We start from the raw sequence: 26,476 nt of genomic DNA, 5'->3' as shown, positions 1-26,476 counted from the left end.
ACAAGGTTGGAGAAAGATTTTCCCCAAAAAGTTTCATTCAAACACACAGGGGAACATAATCAAGGGTTTTGATGAAATGATTTTCCCCACAAGTCTTTTATTCAAAACATCGCAGGGGAAAATAATCAAAGGTTTAGGATGAAATATTTCCACACAAGTCTTCTTAAATCAACGAGGGAACATGAAACAAGGTTTAGATAAATGATTTCCACACAATGTCAATTCAAACAACACAGGGAACATAACAAAGGTGAGGATTAATGACTTTTCCCTTCTTCATTCAAACCATCGCGGAAAATGAACAAGGTGAGGTGAAAGATTTTCCCCCAATGCTTCATTCAAAACCGCAGGGAACATGTAAGGTTAGGTAAAAGACCTCCACACTTGCCCCTTTATTTCAATCATCAGGAAAAAAATCCTTGCCCCTGGCCTGAAACCCGGGGCTGTTCTGTAATATCTGTGCCTCCTTAAAAGGGGGGAAAAATTCTGGGTTATTTAAAATGGAGTTGTGGGCTTAAATTACTATGTCTGGATGATCCCCCACAACTACTTAATTTGAATCAAAACAAATTTTTTATCCTTAAAAGGTGAAAGTACATCAAAACTTTAAGCTGATTGAAAAAACTGTTGGGACAGTGAAACTGCTGAAAAAAAACAAACAAGGCAAAATTTGGGAACAATGATGTGTTCTTATAATGCGTCAAACGAAATGTTTTAATTCAACAATGTTCTACATCTTATTTTTTCCTCAAAAAAAATTTTTTCAAAAAGTGGCTGGGACAAAAAAACTTAACCAAATAGTCAGCTAAATATGCATGTACAGGTCAAATTTAAATTTCATTTGTAGATTTCAAATGTAATCGTCCTGAAGGAATTGTGAGCTTTCCTAAATTGATCCCAACCACTCACATATATTCATCACCCCCCCCCTCTGCCTCCAAATTTTTTCTTGGCATCAACTGTTCTGAAACAAAAATTAAAAAAACTTAAAACTCAGTCTTTTTTTTCATTTAAAAAATAAATTTTTCTGATTTTTTATTATCTATTAAGACTTGGTACATATTTAAAACCGTCTATCATGTAATTGCTGAAAACTTTTTTTACATATGAAAAAAAAGTGCATAAAGTATAAGCACAGTACAATAAGTTCTAAGACAACACCTCCATCTGAATTTATCTTTTTGCATCCAACTTTACATGTTGTATGTACAGGTATGTATAGAAAAAATGGCATAGCAGAGAACTTGTATCAAAACTATTATCACTACAACTATGGTCCATACACTTGAGACTTCTGTGTCAAAACATCTTTAATACATGTAAAAACTGAGGGCAATAATCAACTGAAAATACAGTAAATCCTGTGCTAAACACAACCTCTGAAAAAGGAGACCACAAGACTTAAAATCTAACTTCTAGTCTGCTGTATATTCCAGCTTGTAAAAACACCTGTAAACTAGACCTTGCTTGTGAAAAAAGTGCATGTCTCCCCATACTGCTTCATTTAAATGGCATGACCAATGGATATGCAACATTTGACCATAGCACAAAGACATGTGATCAAAGATAAGGTAAATTACAATATGTTTGGGGAAAATAGAAAGGTAACGATAACTTATCAGCATCAGCAAATAAAGAGGGAGCCATGGTCATTCTTTATCACTCACCTAAGTAATACTGCTTTTGTATCAAGGTCAAATTCAAAGACCTAACATAAATACAGCACACAAATGAATTCACATGTACTAAGTTTGGTATATGTATGTGTAGTAGAACAGGAGTTACATTGCATCTATACAGATTTTCAGTTTAGTTTTATCACCTAGTAATACGATATATTTAGAGTTGTCAAGTTTATTTTTCAACATCTAAAGTAGGATTTAGGACTGGTTAAGAAATGAAGGTGCTCAAGTGCACAAACAGTGAAATATGGCATTTCTAGAAAACCAAGGGCAAATAACTCTGGACTTCAAGCTCCTATCATTAATCTTAAACGAGATTTTATACATTACATTCTGTGTAAATATGAAGGACAATGTTAGAATGTAAATATAGCGAAATATAGTATATTTATTTCAAGTGCCCATTCAACCAAAATTATTAAACAACACATAACAAAACTAGGCCTAATACTGACCAGTCTTATTAATTTCAATGAAATCCAATGGGGAACATTAGTCAGTTACTTCTCTGATTATGTCCAAGAAGTAGATTGGTCCTTCCTCTGTTTTTATCATCGACTTCTTTGTAATTTTCAAAATCAATATCTATACTAAATTTCATTGAATTGGAAAATGATTAAGGACAAGTTTTCTTTTAGTGCCTCTCTGCTAAATTTAGGTTTGGTTAATCATTTTTATTTAGAAACTTACACATAAAATGTATATTTATTTTGACCAACCGCAACATCTTGGACAAAGGTTATAACGAAAAAGTCAGAGGAATCCAACTGAAAGGGACCAATGTTACATTTGGTTATCTTTGCGCTTTATCATACAACCTTTCAAGGGAAGTAACAAGCTAATGTTCCTCATTGGTAGTATTGGAGAAGTAGCCCAGACACATTTATTCCAACTAGAACTGTCTAGCTTTTGACAGACTAAATAATAACCCCTTAAAATTGCGTTCTTGTATGAAACAAAGACCTGTTTCACAAGTTTTAACTTTAAATTTGACCAAAAACTGCCCAAAATTGGTGGATTGTGACCAAAATCAAACCTGACCTTTATTTTACATTTATACACCTGTATACCACAAACGTATTCAATCCATTCACCCTTTCCAGTGTTACCAAACTGACATTTCACATTTTTCTAGAAGTAAAAAAGGTGCCGTAACTCTGACCAAAATGTGTGGATTGTAACTAAAATCATCCTTGTCTTGTATCATATGACAACATACCCGTGTACATACATTGAGCAAAATCTACCCATAATTTCAAGAGTAACCACAGGTGCATAGACAGGGATGCATGGACTTAGTAACTCCAGTATACTCCCTCCTAACCTTTGTTTACCGGGTCCATAATGACTGTAAAATGCTGATAACCTGCAAAACTAGTCTAGATACTGAGAACTTTTCTACATAGTTTGGATGCATTCAGACAAACTTCCAGACAAACTTTCGTGACAGATAGACAGTCAGATGAACAGATGGACAGTCAGATGAACAGATGGACAGACAGCACAAAATCAATAAATCTCCCCTCACATGGAGAGACATAATAAAAGACTATTTTTGGGCTCTCCCATATGTGGTCTGTATGCACGGGATTGACTGTAATGCATGAACAATTGAAAACTAGAGCTATCACTAAAGGTGATGAATGTACCCCCCACATGCACTGATACAGTACATTGCAATTTGACGCACACAAGATTGCATAATTATGTGGACTGTATGTATATAGACTGTATGTATACAGTATAGTAACAAAAAACAAAGTCCCATAACTATGCAGAATATTTATCTAAAAGAATGTAACATGCACCATGCACAACTAGGGTTGGTACTGATCACTTGTGTGAAGTTTCATTAAATTGTGTGCAAGGGTTTGGTAGATTAGGCACGCACAAGATTGCATATGCAGACTGTATGTACATAGTATGTTAACAAGAAACAAAGTCCCATAACTCTGCAATTTTTGTCACTGAAAGAACCTAACATGCCCCATGCACAACTACTGTTGTTACTGATCACTTGTGTGAAGTTTCATTAAATTGTGTCAAGGGATGAGGAGAGATGGTGCGCACAAGATTGTGTCTATGTATATAGTATAGTAACAAAAAAAAACAAAGTCCCATAACTCTGCAAATTTTTTTTCTGAAATAATCTAACATGCCCCATGCACAACTACTGTTGTTACTGATCACTTGTGTGAAGTTTCATTAAATTTTGTCAAGGGGATGAGGAGAGATGGTGCGCACAAGATTGTGTCTATGTATATAGTATAGTAACAAAAAAACAAAGTCCCATAACTCTGCAAATTTTTTTTCTAAAAGAACCTAACATGCCCCATGCACAACTACTGTTGGTACTGATCACTTGTGTGAAGTTTCATTAAATTGTGTCAAGGGGATGAGGAGAGATGGTGCGCACAAGACTGTGTCTATGTATATAGTATAGTAACAAAAAAACAAAGTTCCATAACTCTGCAAATTTTTTTTCTAAAAGAACCTATCATGCCCCATGCACAACTACTGTTGGTACTGATCACTTGTGTGAAGTTTCATTAAATTCTGTCAAGGGGATAAGGAGAGATGGTGCGCACAAGATTGCGTCTACAGACAGACGGACAGACAGACAGACGGACAGACAGACAACCTGAAACCAGTATACCCCCACTTACAACTTTGTTGTCGGGGGGTACAATAAAGACCTTTATAAAACTCATCATCACAGTCTTCCCCACCGGCTTTCAAAGCAAACCACAGAATGTAATGTTGAAGCAAATTTAATGTGCCATCATCATCTTTTTGTATTGCCCTTAACTGCTGTATATAGCTGCTCTCTACCGGACTCTCTTCAACCCACATGCCGTCCATGTCACCATGTCCAGAGTGATAACTGTGGGTATCGGAACTACTGCTGCTGCTGCTACTGTCTGTGTCTGATCCACTGCTGCCGCTGCTGTGTTCATCACCATCTTTCTCTTCCTGGTCTACAGACTTCTCAGTTTCTTGTGAAGATGTACATGTTGTCTTTATCTGTAAGTTTAAGAGTAAATAGACAATTTTAATTATAAACATCTAATACTATACCCACTGCTGAATACCGTCATTTGAGCACTTTTATGTGCAGGTCTGTATAAACTGATAATGCCTTAAAGAAGTGGTATTGACCTTGTCCATTGTAATTTTCACAGGGTGAAGTCACAGTTTTGTGTGTCTGATAAAAAAATGTGTAAGAAATGAGAAAACTGAAATGCAAATCCAATGCATTGTTGGTATGTACTATAACAATATATACACCTACGCTTCCATCAACATGTACAGTCAGTATCACTACAGGAAGATCAATAAAACTATATATTGATCTTACCACAAGTATATAATTGTGTAATAATGAACCATTACCTAAACATCAGAAAAAAAAACACAGAAAAACAGACAAAATTTGAAGAACTAAAATTAAAGGGTCATTCTGGTACATTCGATGTCAACAAACAACACTATGTGTGTGTGTCAACCCACACTCAGTATTTCCTGCAATCAGGGCACATGTAAGAAATACATGGGTTATTGAGAATTTATTCAGGAATCACAAGATTAATCCATCAATGCTTACAATTAAGGTAGTTCAGCACGTTTGAATTGATGGCGTAACATCATTTATCCGGAAAACGTAGAATAAAGCTTGGATTCGGCTGCGCAAATGAAAATCATTTTATGAATTAATGGCAACCTCTATGTAAATTTGTTACAATGGCACTGTTACTGTCTTTCTAAAGTTGAAATATGATATTAAAAAATCAGACGTTAAATAATTCAAAACAATGTCTTAAAATTAGCTTTAAATGTGCAGTTCACTTTAATCATGGTCAAATGTCTCAAAAATAAGCACACGGACCTAGAAATTTTATTTTATCACATTGTAGACCATATGTTTATTTACACCTGTGAGAAGTTTCATTAAAATCTACATTGTAGAAAAAATTCTATTTGTGAAAATGTTATGAAAGTTATAATTTTCCCATAGACTCCCATTACGAAAAATTGCGTGGTCCAAATTTTTCAAATCAGTCTAGCAAAAAATCAAGCACACAACCCTATCTTTTTTATTTGCTGTATTTCATAAGTATATTCTGAAGTTGTGAAAGACCAGAGTTTAATCAAATTCTACATTGAAGAAAAAATTTCGATCTGAACATGCAGAACTACCTTAAATTCAACTCATGGCAGCTCTAAGTCTCCCAGAAAGCTCTATACCTATCTGTAATCTGAGTGATAAATGACTGCTCACCGAGATCTAATAAATTTGTTTGTATGTAAGTTTATTTGTAACTGCAAACAGTTGTCCATATTGGTGACTCCTGAAGATTGTTATGTCAGTTAAGTTTGGTAGGATAGTGCTAGCTACAGACAATACTATGGCTAGTGCTCTGATACTGAGACCAGCCTCCTGTCGGTTTTAAACCAATGACCTTCACCTTCTATAGCCAGTCTACCGGTACTTACCACTGAGCTAGAAGAGGTTCAAAAATCTTATAGTCTTACTTTGAGCTGATAACCCCTGGAAGACCTGTACTCTTTCATTGCTATAGTATTTTCTTACCCCTGGAAGACCTGTACTCTTTCATTGCTATAGTATTTTCTTACCCCTGGAAGACCTGTACTCTTTCATTGCTATAGCATTTTCTTACCCCTGGAAGACCTGTACTCTTTCACTGCTATAGTATTTTCTTACCCCTGGAAGACCTGTACTCTTTCACTGCTATAGTATTTTCTTACCCCTGGAAGACCTGTACTCTTTCATTGCTATAGTATTTTCTTACCCCTGGAAGACCTGTACTCTTTCACTGCTATAGTATTTTCTTACCCCTGGAAGACCTGTACTCTTTCACTGCTGTAGTATTTTCTTACCCCTGGAAGACCTGTACTCTTTCACTGCTATAGTATTTTCTTACCCCTGGAAGACCTGTACTCTTTCATTGCTATAGTATTTTCTTACCCCTGGAAGACCTGTACTCTTTCACTGCTATAGTATTTTCTTACCCCTGGAAGACCTGTACTCTTTCACTGCTATAGTATTTTCTTACCCCTGGAAGACCTGTACTCTTTCACTGCTATAGTATTTTCTTACCCCTGGAAGACCTGTACTCTTTCACTGCTATAGTATTTTCTTACCCCTGGAAGACCTGTACTCTTTCACTGCTATAGTATTTTCTTACCCCTGGAAGACCTGTACTCTTTCACTGCTATAGTATTTTCTTACCCCTGGAAGACCTGTACTCTCTCACTGCTATAGTATTTTCTTACCCCTGGAAGACCTGTACTCTCTCACTGCTATAGCATTTTCTTACCCCTGGAAGACCTGTACTCTTTCATTGCTATAGCATTTTCTTACCCCTGGAAGACCTGTACTCTCTCACTGCTATAGCATTTTCTTACCCCTGGAAGACCTGTACTCTTTCATTGCTATAGCATTTTCTTACCCCTGGAAGACCTGTACTCTTTCATTGCTATAGTATTTTCTTACCACTGGAAGACCTGTACTCTCTCATTGCTATAGTATTTTCTTACCCCTGGAAGACCTGTACTCTTTCATTGCTATAGTATTTTCTTACCCCTGGAAGACCTGTACTCTTTCACTGCTATAGTATTTTCTTACCCCTGGAAGACCTGTACTCTTTCACTGCTATAGTATTTTCTTACCCCTGGAAGACCTGTACTCTTTCACTGCTATAGTATTTTCTTACCCCTGGAAGACCTGTACTCTTTCATTGCTATAGTATTTTCTTACCCCTGGAAGACCTGTACTCTTTCACTGCTATAGTATTTTCTTACCCCTGGAAGACCTGTACTCTTTCACTGCTATAGTATTTTCTTACCCCTGGAAGACCTGTACTCTTTCATTGCTGTAGTGTTTTCTTACCCCTGGAAGACCTGTACTCTTTCATTGCTGTAGTGTTTTCTTACCCCTGGAAGACCTGTACTCTTTCACTGCTGTAGTGTTTTCTTACCCCTGGAAGACCTGTACTCTTTCACTGCTATAGTGTTTTCTTACCCCTGGAAGACCTGTACTCTTTCACTGCTATAGTATTTTCTTACCCCTGGAAGACCTGTACTCTTTCATTGCTATAGTATTTTCTTACCACTGGAAGACCTGTACTCTTTCACTGCTATAGTATTTTCTTACCCCTGGAAGACCTGTACTCTTTCACTGCTATAGTATTTTCTTACCACTGGAAGACCTGTACTCTTTCACTGCTATAGTATTTTCTTACCCCTGGAAGACCTGTACTCTTTCATTGCTATAGTATTTTCTTACCCCTGGAAGACCTGTACTCTTTCACTGCTGTAGTATTTTCTTACCCCTGGAAGACCTGTACTCTTTCATTGCTGTAGTGTTTTCTTACCCCTGGAAGACCTGTACTCTTTCATTGCTGTAGTGTTTTCTTACCCCTGGAAGACCTGTACTCTTTCATTGCTATAGTATTTTCTTACCCCTGGAAGACCTGTACTCTTTCACTGCTATAGTATTTTCTTACCCCTGGAAGACCTGTACTCTCTCATTGCTATAGTATTTTCTTACCCCTGGAAGACCTGTACTCTTTCATTGCTATAGTATTTTCTTATCCCTGGAAGACCTGTACTCTTTCACTGCTATAGTATTTTCTTACCCCTGGAAGACCTGTACTCTTTCATTGCTATAGTATTTTCTTACCCCTGGAAGACCTGTACTCTTTCATTGCTGTAGTATTTTCTTACCCCTGGAAGACCTGTACTCTTTCATTGCTGTAGTATTTTCTTACCCCTGGAAGACCTGTACTCTTTCATTGCTGTAGTATTTTCTTACCCCTGGAAGACCTGTACTCTTTCACTGCTGTAGTGTTTTCTTACCCCTGGAAGACCTGTACTCTTTCACTGCTGTAGTGTTTTCTTACCCCTGGAAGACCTGTACTCTTTCACTGCTATAGTATTTTCTTACCCCTGGAAGACCTGTACTCTTTCACTGCTATAGTATTTTCTTACCCCTGGAAGACCTGTACTCTTTCATTGCTATAGTATTTTCTTACCACTGGAAGACCTGTACTCTTTCACTGCTATAGTATTTTCTTACCCCTGGAAGACCTGTACTCTTTCACTGCTATAGTATTTTCTTGCCACTGGAAGACCTGTACTCTTTCACTGCTATAGTATTTTCTTACCTCTGGAAGAGCTGTACTCTCTCATTGCTATAGTATTTTCTTACCCCTGGAAGACCTGTACTCTTTCACTGCTGTAGTATTTTCTTACCCCTGGAAGACCTGTACTCTTTCATTGCTGTAGTATTTTCTTACCCCTGGAAGACCTGTACTCTTTCATTGCTGTAGTGTTTTCTTACCCCTGGAAGACCTGTACTCTTTCACTGCTATAGTATTTTCTTACCCCTGGAAGACCTGTACTCTTTCACTGCTATAGTATTTTCTTACCCCTGGAAGACCTGTACTCTCTCATTGCTATAGTATTTTCTTACCACTGGAAGACCTGTACTCTTTCATTGCTATAGTATTTTCTTACCCCTGGAAGACCTGTACTCTTTCACTGCTATAGTATTTTCTTACCCCTGGAAGACCTGTACTCTTTCATTGCTATAGTATTTTCTTACCCCTGGAAGACCTGTACTCTTTCACTGCTATAGCATTTTCTTACCCCTGGAAGACCTGTACTCTTTCATTGCTATAGTATTTTCTTACCCCTGGAAGACCTGTACTCTTTCACTGCTATAGTATTTTCTTACCCCTGGAAGACCTGTACTCTTTCACTGCTATAGTATTTTCTTACCCCTGGAAGACCTGTACTCTTTCACTGCTATAGTATTTTCTTACCCCTGGAAGACCTGTACTCTTTCACTGCTATAGTATTTTCTTACCACTGGAAGACCTGTACTCTTTCACTGCTATAGTATTTTCTTACCCCTGGAAGACCTGTACTCTTTCACTGCTATAGTATTTTCTTACCCCTGGAAGAGCTGTACTCTTTCACTGCTATAGTATTTTCTTACCCCTGGAAGAGCTGTACTCTTTCATTGCTATAGTATTTTCTTACCACTGGAAGACCTGTACTCTCTCATTGCTATAGTATTTTCTTACCACTGGAAGACCTGTACTCTTTCATTGCTATAGTATTTTCTTACCACTGGAAGACCTGTACTCTCTCATTGCTATAGTATTTTCTTACCCCTGGAAGAGCTGTACTCTTTCATTGCTATAGTATTTTCTTACCACTGGAAGACCTGTACTCTCTCATTGCTATAGTATTTTCTTACCCCTGGAAGAGCTGTACTCTTTCATTGCTATAGTATTTTCTTACCCCTGGAAGAGCTGTACTCTTTCACTGCTATAGTATTTTCTTACCCTCTTGAACTTTTTCTTTGAAGACTTCTTAGAAGACTTAGTAACATCCTTTTCATCATTACTCTTGTCATCGTCTTCACCATCATCGTTATCCGAAGCTTTCCGTTTACCAGAGGAATTTGATGTTTCTAAATATGATACTGTGGCATCAGAGTCTATGGAAAAGAAGACAAATTATTCTACGGCATTTCTTTATGGCCTCTACACAATGAAATTCAACACAGTTTCAAGGTTCATTCAGTAATACTATAACAGCCATTCTTTCAAGGCAATCAAAGATACATCTAAAGTTTATTGCTAGGCATGTGAATCAAGTCAATAAATGAATTTCTACAATAAGTTTTACAAATTTGAGGGGACAAGTAAATAAAGAAACTGGTAACTGAATTTCACAAGATGACAGTTTTTAAAAATCTCATTTGGTCAAAAAAAAAAAAAAATAGAAAAAAAATTTAAGTGTGGGAAAATTACTGTTTATAGAGGAAATACTTCTTCTAACAAGCTACATCAATTGGTTTTACTCAATTCAAACTAGAGCTATCACTGAAGGTGATCAATATCCACAGAAACTACTTTTATACAGGGAAAGTAAAATACCGGTATGGTTATTATCACCTTTAACCTTTAAGTGTGACATTGACCTTAGACCTAGTGACCTGGGTTGTGCCCTCTGCATGTTGTCTTGGCAAGGTGAACAACTGATGCTAGTTTTATGAAAATCCTTCCTGTGTTAAAGAATAAATCAAGCAGACAAAAATTTAAGCTATTTGATCTTTGACCTCTACTTGTGACCTTGACCTTGGATCTAGTGGCCCAGGCATGAAGCTAGTTGAATGAAAAACATCAGTTTATAATATAAAGAGCACACATAAATTAAGCTACTTGATCTTTGACCTCTAAGTGTAAGCTTGGACCTAGTGACCCAAGTTAGCATTCTGCACGTCGTCTTGGTGAGGTAAACAACTAAAGTTAGTTTTATATAAATCTTCCAAGCTGTTTAGACACTATGGCGCGTATATCAAGTTATGTTATATTACCTTCGATCTCCAAGTGTGGCCTTGACCTTGGACATAGCGAACTGAAGTGAACTTTCTGCACATCCTCTTGGTGAGGTTAATAAATGCTAATTAAAAGTAAATCTTTGACAGACAGACAAACATGACTCCAATATATACTATGTATCTGGGGGTAAAATGACAAATAAAATTAAACTGGCATTTATAAAAAATTCTTTGTGCTGAAGAAAATACATGTATGTCAATAAACAAGACCTGTGTGTAAAACACATATGTCACCATGACAGTCTGTCAAATGCAAGTGGGTGCAAATGTGTATACTTTTATGTTGACCTTTGACAAAATGATGTCAAAAACTATAGACAACCATCCTATGGAGGCTGACATCCAAAGCTTTCTCTAACAAAAGACACAACTGACCCCCATGATGGCCTATTCCATTTTCATTGCCAACATCATTATGACCTTGAGTAACTTGACCTTTGACATACTTACCCCCAGTTTAATTCGGGAAATTTGCTAAGTACAGACAATCACCCTATGGAGCCTGACAGCCAAAGTGTTCTCTAACATAAAACATAACTGACCCTCATGATGGCCTATTCCATTTTTAGTGCCGACATCATTATGACCTTGACCTTTGACATACTGATCCCCAATATAATTCGGGAAATTTGCTAACTACAGGCAATCATCCTATGTTCAAGTGTTCTTTAGTTACTGAGCAGAAACTGTATTCAGTCACTATGGACCACTGGGTTCCAAAGCTACTTAGCAGAAACTATTTTCAGTTTTGAGGTCACCGTGACCTTAAACTTTGACTTAGTGACCTCCCTAACAGTAGGGGACATCTACTAACCACAGGCAGTCACTAAATGAAGTTTGATGACAGTATGTCAAACTGTCCTTTAATTATTGAGGGGAAACCATTTTGCAATGTCGAGGTCAATGCGACCTTGACTTTTGACAAACTGATCCCTAAAATAATAGGGGTTACGTATTGACAACAGGCAATCTCCCTATGAAGTCTAATAACCATATGCAGAGCATTCTTTACTATTGTGCCAAAATTGTTTTCAGTTTTCAGTATCAAGGTCACTGTGACCTTAACTACTGACCCCAATGAATTGAGGTCACAATCTGGCCACATGAAATCATTCTGAGAAGTTTGATGACTGTAGACCAAAGCATTATTTACTTACCGAGTGGAAACATTTTCGTCACAAGGTCATTGTGACCGTGACCTTTGACCTAGTGATCCTTAAAACATTAGAGGTCATCTACTACCCGCAGGCAATCGGCAATCATTCTATGAAACAAGAATATTGTGACACCAAGCATTCTCTAGTTACTGATCAGAAACTAAATGGTCTACCAACTAACAGACAGATGGACAATAAGCAAAACAATATAACCCCTCTATTTTGAAGTGGGGAATAACTCTTCAATATTACTTCTTTTCTTACATTTCTTTATACTGTCTTCAACTCATTACTAAAGGATCTAAGAACCCTGCTGCTCATAAATATAAATGACTATAAATAGAACTGGATATATTTAAGACTGAAATTTACCATCACTAGAGTACATCTTGCTAGCTTTTTTGGCAGATGACACTGGTTTTATACCATCATCATCAGATTCTTCATCAGTTTCAATAGAAATCACAGTGACAGGTCCTTGTAAGCTGCATCAGATATGAAATATAAATATGTGATATAAACATATACACCAATGACTGTATTAAGAGTTGGACTGTAAGACCAGGACCCACCAGAAAATTCTGGAGTAAACATATAATTACAAGTTTGATGAGCTACCTGGTGAGCAACCACTATAATATCAAACACTGCTACAAGATGTCAAGTTCATAACCACAGGAAGAATGTAGATCTGTGTATTCTTTTATCATAATATTTGTAAAAGCATATTAACTAATCAAGGCATTCCTGTCATTTATTTTCTAAATAAACCAGTGTACAAAGTTGAGATGTGCATGACTTCAACCACGTTTGTTTGTTTTGAAATATTTTTCACTAGCATTACTGTTATGCAAGTGAGGGCACTTTATCTAAACATTGTTCCCGGATTCAGTACCAGTTCTAATCTGCTCTCCGTAGTAACTTCTAACTTCTCCACATTGATTAGAGGTGGAGAATGAATGATTTCAGACACAATGTCATTTATCAAATGTCACAGAGAACATAAGTCTCACCTTGGGACTGAACTTACAACACTACAATATGCTGATCTGTTCACTCACTACTCAGCTAAGTGCCAAAAAAACATGCAGTTAGACACTGTCCTTTAATAAAATAAAAATTTTACCCTACCCAAGGTACATACCTGCTCGAAGCTTTTTTGGGAGAATCTGTAGTGGATTTCTGTCTTAACCTTGTAAGTCTGCCTGATGACGTTTTACTGGCACCATCGAGCTCTTTGTCCAAACTTCGCTTGCAAGGTCTTCCCCTTCTACGAGTCTTCATTCCATTTTCCTCATTAGCATCTTCCTTATCATTATCAATGGCATCATCATCATCAACATCATCATCAGTGTCATCAGAGTCATCATCACTATCACTATTATCATCATCTGCAACTGACATAGTGCTCTTCCTTGTACAATGTCTCACAGGTCTTCGCTTTTTCTTGTATTCTCTCAGATCGTCAACTTCAGAATCCTCTATGTCAGACTCCTCCTCATCATCAATGAAATCATCATTGTTGGTGACTGATCTCCGCCTTCCACGACCTCTACCCGTTCTGTTACCATCAAATGAATAGTTTCTCCTACCCCTTCTACCATGTCCAGGTCCACTTCCTCTCCTTCTACATATAGCACCATTGGTCAAATTATTCTTATTACATTTCCCTTTGCCAGTACTAGTACCGGAATCATTCCTCTTCCTATGACAAGCAGGGCTATTGCTTCCTCTACGTTTCTGACATCCCCTACAATGACTGGCATCATCTTCTGAATCTCTCATGTCATCAGACAATTCATCAACGATTTCAGCTATACCATGGATTTCTCGGAGCACTATGGCCTCTGGATCAGATGGCTTGTACTCAATTTCCGTGTTTGGAGTACTTTGAAGCTCAACTTCTCCTAACAGATAGAGATTTATAAGGGTTATAATTAAGGGTTATTATACGAGTAGCCTGATCTTCATTTTCCATTGCAGCCCAAGTGGATTTTGCCTGGCCTGGATCACACAAGGCATGCAATGTTAGTGTAAACCAGACATGTGAAATACGTAATATATAGACAGTCATTATAATAATAATATGCACTAAATACAGGCAGACAATACATTCAAAATAAAAAGAGACAGGGAAAATACTTTTTGATTATCATTATTTTTTGGTACCCATGTGTAATCAAAGAGATATCAATTCAGTTATTTTTAGGTTATCCAACAAGATTATACATATCAGTCCCATGTTCATACAAACATCATTTTCAATATAATTCTGTAGCAGGTTTATGAAGAACTTTACCTAAATAATGTCATTATATATTTTTTTATGAAACTTACTACATGTATATATTGTGCACATGTGAGCCTTCATCACTGGAGGAACTTAAGTAAGTAAACATTAAATCTAACAGAAAAGTTGTTTACCATTTTCTTTCTTCACTCTTACATTCTTCAAAGACACAACACTGCTTATTGACCTCACATCAAACTCGGTGGCCTGTGAAACAAAACAAATAGAACAGAAAGATATTACATATGAGCCGTGCCATGAGAAAACCAACATAGTGGGTTTGCGACCAGCATGGATCCATGCTGTTCGCTTTCAAAGCCTATTGCAATTAAAGAAACTGTTAGCGAACAGCATGGGTCCTGACCAGACTGCAGGTCTGGATCCATGCTGACGCAAACCCACTATGTTGGTTTTCTCATGGCACGGCTCATATAATTCTACCACATCTTCCTGCATAAAACAAGACTAAAATAACTTATTAAAGACCTGAGTAAACTGAAGAATCAAATTCTTAAAACAGTAGATTCTGGAGTCTGACAAGTAGTGGTTTTCTTTTATGGTTTTCCATTATAATTTTCCAAAACTTCTATTGAAACTTCACAGGTGAACTGTATAATTCATGCTTGATGAAAAATGTTTCTTTGTTTCTGCTAGAGAAGAGAAGATCCCATTCTACATTTGTACTTTTTACATCAGTAATCAAACAAGAGCTGTCGGAGGACAGCAACGCTCGACTATTCAACAGCCTTGTCAATTAAATAAATATGAAAGTCGAAAAAGTGGCATAATTTTGTAAAAATGGATAAATAGGGTTATGGAACCTGCACAGTGCTTATCAGCTCAAGACAGTGGACAAGTGTGTGAAATTTTGATCCATTCCCATTAGTGGGTACTGAGATACCAGCTTACATACTAAAACTTAACCAAAAACTCCTAAGTCGAAAAAGGGGCATAATTTTGAAAAAAATGCAAAATAGAGTTATGGGACCTGCATAGTGCATGTCAGATGATGACATTGAACAAGTGTGTGAAGTTTCAACCCATTCCCATCATTGGGTACTGAGATACCAGCTTACATACAAAACCTTAACCGCAATTTTCTAAGTCGAAAAAGGGGCATAATTTTGAGAAAATGCAAAATAAGTTAACCAAAAACTGCTAAGTGTAAAAAGGGGCATAATTTTGAAACAAGAGAGCCATGAAGGCCCTGTATCGCTCACCTTACCTATTGACCTAAAGATCATCAAGATAGTTTCATTAAGATATGGTCATAAATGTGCCCTCTAGTGTTAACTAACTTTTTCTTTGATTTGACCCGGTGACCTAGTTTTTGACCCCACATGACCCAGATTCGAACTTGACCTAAAGATCATCAAGATCAACATTCTGACTTAAGTTTCATGAAGATACAGCCATAAATGTGGCCTCTAGAGTATTAACAAGCTTTTCCTTTGATTTGACCTGGTGACCTAGTTTTTGACCCTACCTGATCCAGATTCAAACTGGACTTTGAGATCATCATGATTAAGATTCTGACCAAGTTTCATGAAGACAGAGTCTTAAATATGGCCTCTACAGTGTTAACAAGCTTTTCCTTTGATCTGACCTGGTGACCTAGTTTTTGACCCTACCTGATCCAGATTCAAACTGGACTTTGAGATCATCATGATTAAGATTCTGACCAAGTTTCATGAAGACAGAGTCTTAAATATGGCCTCTACAGTGTTAACAAGCTTTTCCTTTGATCTGACCTGGTGACCTAGTTTTTGACCCTACCTGATCCAGATTCAAACTGGACTTTGAGATCATCATGATTAAGATTCTGACCAAGTTTCATGAAGACAGAGTCTTAAATATGGCCTCTACAGTGTTAACAAGCTTTTCCTTTGATCTGACCTGGTGACCTAGTTTTTGACCCTACCTGATCCAGATTCAAACTGGACTTTGAGATCATCATGATTAAGATTCTGACCAAGTTTCATGAAGACAGAGTCTTAAATATGGCCTCTACAGTGTTAACAAGCTTTTCCTTTGATCTGACCTGGTGACCTAGTTTTTGACCTACCTGATCCAGATTCAAAACTGGACTTTGAGATCATCATGATTAAGATTTTGACCAAGTTTCATGAAGACAGAGTCTTAAATATGGCCTCTACAGTGTTAACAAGCTTTTCTTTGATCTGACCTGGTGACCTAGTTTTTGACCCTACCTGATCCAGATTCAAACTGGACTTTGAGATCATCATGATTAAGATTCTGACCAAGTTTCATGAAGACAGAGTCTTAAATATGGCCTCTACAGTGTTAACAATTCCTTTGATCTGACCTGGTGACCTAGTTTTTGACCCTACCTGATCCAGATTCAAACTGGACTTTGAGATCATCATGATTAAGATTCTGACCAAGTTTCATGAAGACAGAGTCTTAAATATGGCCTCTACAGTGTTAACAAGCTTTTCCTTTGATCTGACCTGGTGACCTAGTTTTTGACCCTACCTGATCCAGATTCAAACTGGACTTTGAGATCATCATGATTAAGATTCTGACCAAGTTTCATGAAGACAGAGTCTTAAATATGGCCTCTACAGTGTTAACAAGCTTTTCCTTTGATCTGACCTGGTGACCTAGTTTTTGACCCCAGATGACCCATTATCAAATTCATCCAAGATTTTATTCAGGGTAACATTCTGACGAAGTTTCATTAAGATTGGGTCAAAATTGTGACCTCTAGAGTGTTAACAGCAGGGCTCCAGATAAGATGCGTATTAGCGTAAATTACGTATAGAAATAATGCAAATACGCATGTCTAATAATTTCTAAGCGTATAAAAACGTATATGAAATTACAGAAACGCACACAATGCTTTTTTACTAGCGTAAAAACAAAATCTGAATCGTCTGGATGCGCTACATAACATAGCCAATCAGCATTGATTCTCCCACATTGAACGTATACACGCATCGTATGATCTCTATAAACCTAGGTTAAACTATACACTCAATGCGTGCATTAACTAATATTGATGGTACGGTAGTGTATTTAAAAGCGGTGTCGATTTAAATTATCAACTTCCGGAGTAATTACTCCTAGGCCAAAACAAGAGCACCGCCTTGCGGGTGCTGACGCTCATCTGATTTTTTTTTGTATAATAGAAATATTGTCCTACCCATGATTTTCTAAGTCTAAAAAGGGCCATCACTCTTGCAAAAAGCAGGATAGAGTTATGTTTCTTGATGTACAGTGTCCACTTATGATGGTGAAAAACTGTTGCAAGTTTTAAAGCAATAGCTTTGATAGTTTATGAGAAAAGTTGACTTAAACATAATATTCAACCAAGAAAATGATTTTTCTAAGTCCAAAAGGGGCAATAATTATTGCAAAAAGCAGGATGGAGTTATGTTGCTTGCTGTACAGGGTCAGCTTATGATGGTGAACAAGAGTTGCAAGTTTTAAAGCATTAGCTTTGATAGTTTAAGAGAAAAAGTTGACCTAAACATAAAACTTAACCAAGAAATCTGATATTTTCTAAGTCCAAAAGGGGCCATAAATCTTGCAAAAAGCAGGATGGAGTTATGTTTCTTGCTGTACAGGGTCAGCTTATGATGGTGAACAAGTGTTGCAAGTTTTAAAGGAATAGCTTTGATAGTTTAGGATAAAAGCTGACCTAAACATAAAACTTAACCAAGAAAACTGATTTTCTAAGTCCAAAAGGGGCAATAATTCTTGCAAAAAGCAAGATGGAGTTATGTTTCTTGATGTACAGGGTCTGCTTATGATGGTGAACAAGTATTCCAAGTTTAAAAGCAAAAGCTTTGATAGTTTAGGAGAAAAGTTGACCTAAACATAAAACTTAACCAAGAAATCTGATATTTTCTAAGTACAAAAGGGGCCATAAATCTTGCAAAAAGCAAGATGGAGTTATGTTTCTTGCTATACAGGGTCACCTTATGATGGTGAACAAGTATTCCAAGTTTCAAAGCAATAGCTTTGATAGTTTAGGAGAAAAGCTGACCTAAACATAAAACTTAACCAGGCAACGCCGACGCAGACGCCGACGCCGACGCCGACAACCGCTCAAGTGATGACAATAACTCATCATTTTTTTTCAAAAAATCAGATGAGCTAAAAATTATCTGGAGCCCTGAACAGTCAAATTGTTGACGACGGATGACGGACGGACGGACGACAACAGACGATGGACACAGGGCGATCACAAAAGCTCACCTTTAGCACTTTGTGCTCAGGTGAGTTTAAAATGCAAAGCAGAGTTATGGGACCTGCTTAGTGCATGTCAGATGATGACTGTGAACAAGTGTGTGAAGTTTCAATCCATTCCCATCAGTGGGTACTGAGATACCAGCTTACATACAAAACCTTAACCAAAAATTTCTAAGTCGAAAATGAGGCATAATTTTTTTAAAAAGCAAAATAGAGTTATGGAACCTGTGCAATGTAAGTCAGTTTATCACAGTGAATAAGTGTGTGAAGTTTCAATCCATTCCAACAAGTGGTTACTGAGATACCAGCTTACATACAAAAAACTTAACCAAATCGGGACACGGATGTGGAAGCAGATGCTGACGCGGACGCATGGGCGAGTCCAATAGCTCTACTATTCTTTGAACAGTCGAGCTAAAAATTTACAACTACACATACAGAATATGTAAACGAGTTGAAATTGTACATACATGTATAATGCTGGTATTACACCCAAGACATGCTTATTTCTTTAATATTTAATTGTCCATGTATCTCAAACATCACTCATCAATACTGCTCCTTTTCATTTTAACTAAAATCAATTTCATAATCACTTAAGTGTCATGGCTTCACAGAAACAGGTAAGTTTGGGAGATGACGCCTTAAAATTTCAGCCATAAATTTTAACATATACCTTAATTGGCCAAAAAAGTGAAAATAACAAGAGCTGTCTATACAGCAGAATGTACAACTATTAAACAACTCCTAAGCTGAACAAGAGCCGTAAGTTTGTAAGACTTATGTAACTCAATTATTCTATTAAAATTTACTACAAATCAAAGTTAAATTACAGCAATAGCAACAACTTGCATGCAAGATTTCTACCCAATTTTCTAAGTCAAATAAGGGTCATAATTAGAATTAATTTCAAACAAGAGTTATCTAACTTGAATATGTATGTCTAAGATGAAGGATTTCTTGTGTGAAGTTTCAATCATTACTGAAATATAGTTTGATAGTTAGTTGCACAGAGAACTTTAACTGAATTCACATCTAAGCTGAGAAAGAGCCATAATTTGTACATGATTCAACCAAGAGTTATCTAATTTAATTATTTCAACACACTTGGGTGAGTAGAACAGCTCTCACTATTCTTAGACAGGTTAGCTAAAAGTTCTAGCAAATAAAACGATTAACAGAGTAAGGGCTTAAAAGAAAACTGTTGTAGCTCATTGAATTAAAGAATAAGTAATGACAGTTTTCCATTCCATTTTCCCTAGATTTACAGTACTAGACAGAGAGAGAGAAAAGAATTACCAGTTTGCCCCATAATGCAACGTTAACATCTGAGCCATTCTCGTCTGTTATATTTATACTTCTGTATTGCGTGTATTTCATCTCCAACTTCCAGACTCCAGTCACAATACCAACAACATCTGAAAAATTGATACATAGTTACACAGTTATAACTGAGCTGAACAACATCTGTACACAGAGATCATCTGTAGAAAACAATCAATATTTACACAACTAAACCTGGGGTAATCAAAATGCTAAAAAAGTCAATCAAATCAAACTATGACTGTCAACGGCTTGAAATAGAAATAGACACCTGAGCCACATAAAAATAAGGTTTTACTAAAAACTTTACTTTTGCAAACTTAAAATGTATTTCATAGCTAAATGGAAACTACTAAACTACACTTTATTTTAAAAATACAGAACATAAATTTGAAAATGATACATTCAAAAAGTATCACTTCTCACCGACAAATGTTTTGGTGGACTGTTTGAGCTGTGTCACTGGTGTGAATGGACTTCTGGGCTGGTTCTCCTCACCACTGCATGTAACAACAGTTCCCGACTCTAGGTGTATTTGACATGGATGTCTTTTTTCTTTTTCTTCTTGTCCTTCATCACATCGTTGCTCCTCATTTGGAACATTTTCGTTCACTGTCAATTTTCCGTCCGAGATAAAGTAAAGCTAAACAATAGAAGATGGGTTTTATCAATTATTTGCTAAACAAAGCTGATTTCAGCATTTCAAACAGCATCCTACTTGATCTATAAATATATACTATTGATTTTGTAGCACAGGCACTTATGCCACAGTATAAAACTTGCATTATAAAAAACTCCTATAACCAGCTGAAAGCAAGTCTCAAGTCTGTGTGTCATATACTGGTGAAAACTAAAGATAGGAGTACCGACTTGTGGGTGCAGATGCTCATCTGATTTTTTTGTCTCTGTATAATAGAAATATTGTCCTACCCGTGTGTTTTTATGATATTTTCTAAGTCCAAAAGGGGCCATAATTCTTGCAAAAAGCAGGACGGAGTTATGTTTCTTGCTGTACAGAGTCAGCTTTTGATGGTGAACAAGTGTTGCAAGTTTTAAAGCAATAGCTTTGATAGTTTAGGAGAAAAGCTGACCTAAACACAAAACTTAACCAAGAAATCTGATTTTCTAAGTCCAAAAGGGGCCATAATTCTTGCAAAAAGCAATGTAGAGTTACGGTACTTGTTGTGCAGAATCAGCTTTTAATGGTGAATAACTGCTCCAAGTTTTAAAGCAATGGCTTTGACTGTTAAGGAGAAAAATTGACCTAAATGCAAAACTTAACCAAGAAATCTGATATTTTCTAAGTCCAAAAGGGACCATAATTTTTGCAAAAAGCAGGATGGAGTTATGTTTCTTGCTGTACAGAGTCAGCTATTGATGGTGAACAAGTGTTGCAACTTTTAAAGCAATAGCTTTGATAGTTTAGGAGAAAAGCTGACCTAAACATAAAACTTAACCAGGCAACACCAACTCCAATGCCGACGCTGATCAAGTGATGACAATAACTCTTTTCTTTCCAAAAAATAAGATGAGCTAATAACAACTGATCCTGTAGTGTTACATCACTGACTGTAAAACAGATTGTGTAGTTTTAGCACAAAGATTGTAACAACAGTTTCTATACTTTTAAAACACAGATTATAACAACAGATTCTGTAGTTTTAGCACACATGTTTTTATAACAACAACTTCTGCTATTTAAGAATATACAACAACTAATTCTGTACATTTAGAACAAAGATTGTAAGAACACATTGTAGTTTTAGAACACATACTGTAACAACAGACTGTGTAGTTTTCAAGAGACTTATTAAAATCTCTATCTGATTCTCTTTAATACTTTGTACAGAAAAGATTTCCAAATCCTGTTGCCTGCAACTTAAATGATTTAACACAACTTGGCCTTGGTGAGTCTTTAGAGCAGAAGAAAATTGGTTTGAATCTCTACTATGCACTCTTACACCTTTAGTCTTTGACATTTTAATACAGTTGAACCTTTTATCTTAAATTCCAAGGGATCAAGCATTTTACTTTAAGTTAACAGAAATTCGACTTAAAATAGTATTTTGTGCACAAGTTTTTGAGACAGGACTTAAAAATGTCTTCAAGAAAGCCAGAATCTGGAGATAAGTGGGTTCAGGATATTGAGTTTCAACTGTATAATGTAAAAGATTTACTGCAGATAACGTACAATCAAGCTGTGAGAAACAGTTGTTGTTGACTTACAGTATGCCAGTGTGATGCTCATCTATCATGTCTTAAACTAGCGGTACGATGCTAGGCAATTAAAGCCCTCAGCCAGATAGCTGACACCTCACAGATTTATATATCTACCTTATTTTCTTCAAATCTATCAAAGAACCTATGAACGTTCTGACTCCCAAAAGCAAGGGCTTCTATCTGTCCAGAATCATCTTCCAGGACAACTTTGAAATAATCTGTTCCATTTTCCAAGCTTGATTTCCCTGATTTACTTTTAACCTTCACACATATCTTCCATCTTTCACCAAAACTGAAAGAAAAAAAACAACATAAAATATCATTAATATTTACATTTCTAATGCATTTTGCCTGATAAATTCATGGAGAGACTTATTCAATTGTTATTCAATGAACTACAGGAAGGTATCAGTGAGCAGTTTGATTCCAGTGACTGCTGATATGGATGATTTACTTAAATTGGTACTGCAGCAGCAGTATCTGCCTACACCGGGTGTTGGGGAGGTAAATATGACACCAGACCTGACATGGGCTTGTGTGGAAACAAGTTGTTCCATCTATTCCAGACTGGTGACTATGCTAAATGACTTTACAGACAGAGCAATTCCAATGTCAAGGTTGCACTTGTTTCATCCTAAATGATATTAGATGTTGACTGTGTGCGAGCATGTATCATGACGTGATATTAGAATCTTCCTTCTTCAAACAACTGCCATATTGAAAGAGATATGAGAAGTCCACAAAAGTTTAGACATTGCAATATTGAAACTGAAAAAGGACATTGAAAAAGTGTAAATATGTCAAATGAACTAAAATTTAGGAATTATCTAGGTGTATAAAATCTAAAAACATGTCATTCCTTCCCTACATGATAAACTAGTATTAAGAATGTCACTATATCCTAACACTTTTCCATCAAAGAAATATGAAAATTTGGCTGCTCTTTCCCTTTGACAGCTCATTTCTCTGTGACAATTTGATAAAAGTCACTGTGTCTGAAACAATTTGTCTCTCGCCTCTAATTCATGTGGGGAAGTTAGCAGTTACTTGTGGACAACAGGTTAATACTGGTGCAGAATCCAGAAACACTGGATTCATCTAGGTTACCTGCCATGACTAACTGAAATATTGTTAAAAATTGCATTAAACCCTAAACACACTTTTCCTTGACAAGTCTAACACGAGGTGACAGCATCAATTTTTGGTCAAGATGCTTAAATATCAATCCAGATATTCTTCCAACCATTTCCTATCCTACTAAATCCTTTTCTCCTGTCCCAACATTCACAGATGCTGCAACGAAATACAGTCAATATTTTTAGTCCTGTCTTTTATCTAAAGTGGAAAATTGTGTTTAATAGCTATGAAACATTCATATGAATACTACATCTACATCATGCAGTTTAATGTCTAAATCCTACCTGTCACTTGTTAACGATGAAACTTTTGTAATTTCTGGTTTAACAGGTGTCAAATCTGCCATATCTACAACAAAACAATACTAAATTTCATATCAAAACATAAATTTTCCAGACTTGTGATATACAGCACTAACAACTTAACAGGGGGAAAACTGGAAATTATATATCTATGAATTTGCTTTATTTAATATAAAAAGTGTAACTGAATACACTGATTAATTTCAATAAAAAAATGCATATACATGCAGAACTAATTTAAACTGAGATAATGATTTGGCTAGTACATGGTTATTGAGCTGAATGTGTGAAAACTCTAATATAGTCGGTTATGTTGACAAACATACAAAAAAAAACTATACCTGTATTTAACAAAATCAGCTGTTTAATACATATATACTGTCCATCTATTCATGTTACCATACAGTAGCTGGCTGGTGGGTGTTTCCCTGTTGAATCAGATAAAACAGACATTGATACATGAATATTGCTTCAGGGAGATTCAAAATACATAACTAACAAAGATGAGACAGTTAAATCAGGTTAGTATGTGTAAGAATAATTATGGAATGCCGGTCACGACATGCCAGTTGCTACTTGGGTAAAATTTATATGTACACCGTACGATTGCATTTGGCATGATGCTTGGTAATTAGTGTAACGTTTTAGTGCCACACAAATCCCGTCAGTGAAAAGCTAGCTCATCACCAAAGGTGATTTAATGTGCATATATACTGTCATACTTACTCCAATGCACAATTGGACAGGTTTACAAATTTGATCATTAATGGAATTATCTTCCATTTATGCATTCAGTTATATGTTACATTACTTTTCCTCTCGAGAAATCTGTCCCGGATTTGGCCTGGGAATGACATGGGGGTAAGGCAACTCCTAGTCGGGCAGCTGACTTCATCCCACCCCCTGCCAACCATTTGTCAAGTTTCATTTGCCACACAAATCCGTCAGTTGAAAAGCTCAGATTCACAAAGGTGAATTTAATGTGCATATGTAATAATTCATTTTACTCCAATGACTATTGACAGTTTTACAAAATTTTGCATATTAAATACAATAACTCGCAATTATGCATTGAAAGTTGATCGTATCTTTAGACAAGTGCAACTGGCAACTAGCAACTGGCAAGTAGCAATTAGCAAGTGGCAACTGGCAAGTAGCAGTTAGCAAGTGGCAACTTGCAACTAGCCTGTCCCTACCCGCATTCCATAAAAAAGCAAAGTCCCATAACTGTGCGTATTTTTTTCCTGAAAGAACCTAACATGCACAATGCACAAATAGGATTACTAGCAATGTCTTAAAAATTGTGTTAAGTTTCATTAAATTGTGTGGATGGGTTCAGGAGATAAGCCGTGCACAAGATTGCATATGCAGACTCTATGTATAAAGTATAGTAACAAAAAAAGTCCTGTAAGTGATTTTTCTCTGAAAGAACATAACATGCACCATGCACAACGACTGTTGTAACTGATCACTTAATTGTGTGAATGAGGAAAGTTGGTGCGCACAAGGTTGTGTCTACGGACAGACAGTCTGACGGATGGGCAGACAGACAACCTGAAACCATTATACACACACCCCCCTCAACAACAACGAATACTTTCTCATCTCTCATTATCATTGTACAATAAGAGTGCCATTATCAGTTGTTCCAGACCCAAGTCAGATTTTCAGAAGATGGTAAATTTGAAATATGATATGTAAGTAAATTACAATCAGATGTTGTAGCCTTGTGGCACACATTTAATCTGCATGTGGATCTAGTCTGAAAAATAGTACTAAAATTTTACTCAAAAAAATCAGATAACCTCGCGAAAAGTAATGACAAATTGAAAAGTTGACAGCATATTCCTTTTATGAAGCATAACCTTTTTTTCAATTTAATACTGAAAAAAAAAAAAGAATAAAGACTGAGAGTTTTACATAGTCACCTTTGCAAAGTCACTTTTTGCCATAATTTTCCGTTTCGTCGATTCCCTTTTTTTTCTAAAGGGCGACAAATATACAAGAATGCGACAGCGTCCGCTTCTCGGTTATTTCCCTTAGTGCACGAAAAAAACCTATTCTCCATCCAGCTTACCAAGATATATAACCGTCCATCTAGATCTATAATGTACTCTGTGTTCTTGCTCGTGTATGGCATGTCAAACGTTGCTAAATTATATATGTATGTTCTGTATCTGTATCTGTTCAGTTACGTAGGAGGACCAATTCTGGTATAACCCTTCTGATATGTTATTATTATTGTAGATCTATGTTTGTCATTGTTATTCAATGTCTTGTCATTCATATTCTAAAAGTCATTATTGTTATTCTATATTTCGTTATTCTTATTGTATCTTTGATATTGTTATTCAATGTCGTGTCATTCATATTCTAAGTCTTACCATTGTTATTCTATATGTCGTTATTCTTATTGTATGTTTGATATTCTTATGGTAAACGTCATTATTATTATTCTATATTTCGTTATTCTTATTGTATCTTTGATATTTTGTATTTCAATGTCGTGTCATTCATATTCTAAGTCTTACCATTGTTATTCTATATGTCGTTATTCTTATTGTATGTTTGATATTCTTATGGTAAACGTCATTATTATTATTCTATATTTCGTTATTCTTTTTGTATCTTTGATATTGTTATTCAATGTCGTGTCATTCATATTCTAAGTATTACCATTGTTATTGTATATGTCGTTATTCTTATTGTAT

General features: G+C 36.2%; 1 protein-coding gene across 1 annotated transcript; it reads right to left on the bottom strand.

Moving 5' to 3' along the window:
• Nucleotides 1-905: 905 nt before the first annotated feature.
• On the bottom strand, nt 906-25,789 carry LOC123537043 (dentin sialophosphoprotein-like). The gene is made up of 12 exons (XM_053527897.1): nt 25,694-25,789; nt 24,107-24,193; nt 23,748-23,811; nt 22,441-22,618; nt 20,533-20,749; nt 20,083-20,201; nt 14,700-14,772; nt 13,420-14,182; nt 12,648-12,760; nt 10,058-10,212; nt 4,379-4,706; nt 906-964 (listed from the first exon to the last, which is right to left on the bottom strand). The coding sequence occupies exons 3-12, from the start codon at nt 23,807-23,809 to the stop codon at nt 906-908; spliced, it is 2,067 nt and encodes a 688-aa protein (XP_053383872.1). The 5' UTR covers nt 23,810-23,811; nt 24,107-24,193; nt 25,694-25,789.
• Nucleotides 25,790-26,476: the final 687 nt, after the last annotated feature.

The sequence above is a fragment of the Mercenaria mercenaria genome, chromosome 17 (assembly GCF_021730395.1).
Source record: "Mercenaria mercenaria strain notata chromosome 17, MADL_Memer_1, whole genome shotgun sequence".
Classification (NCBI taxonomy): Eukaryota; Metazoa; Mollusca; class Bivalvia; order Venerida; family Veneridae; genus Mercenaria; species Mercenaria mercenaria.
The sequence above is the reverse complement of the archived record's forward strand: the minus strand, read 5'-3'. Positions and strand labels throughout refer to the sequence as shown.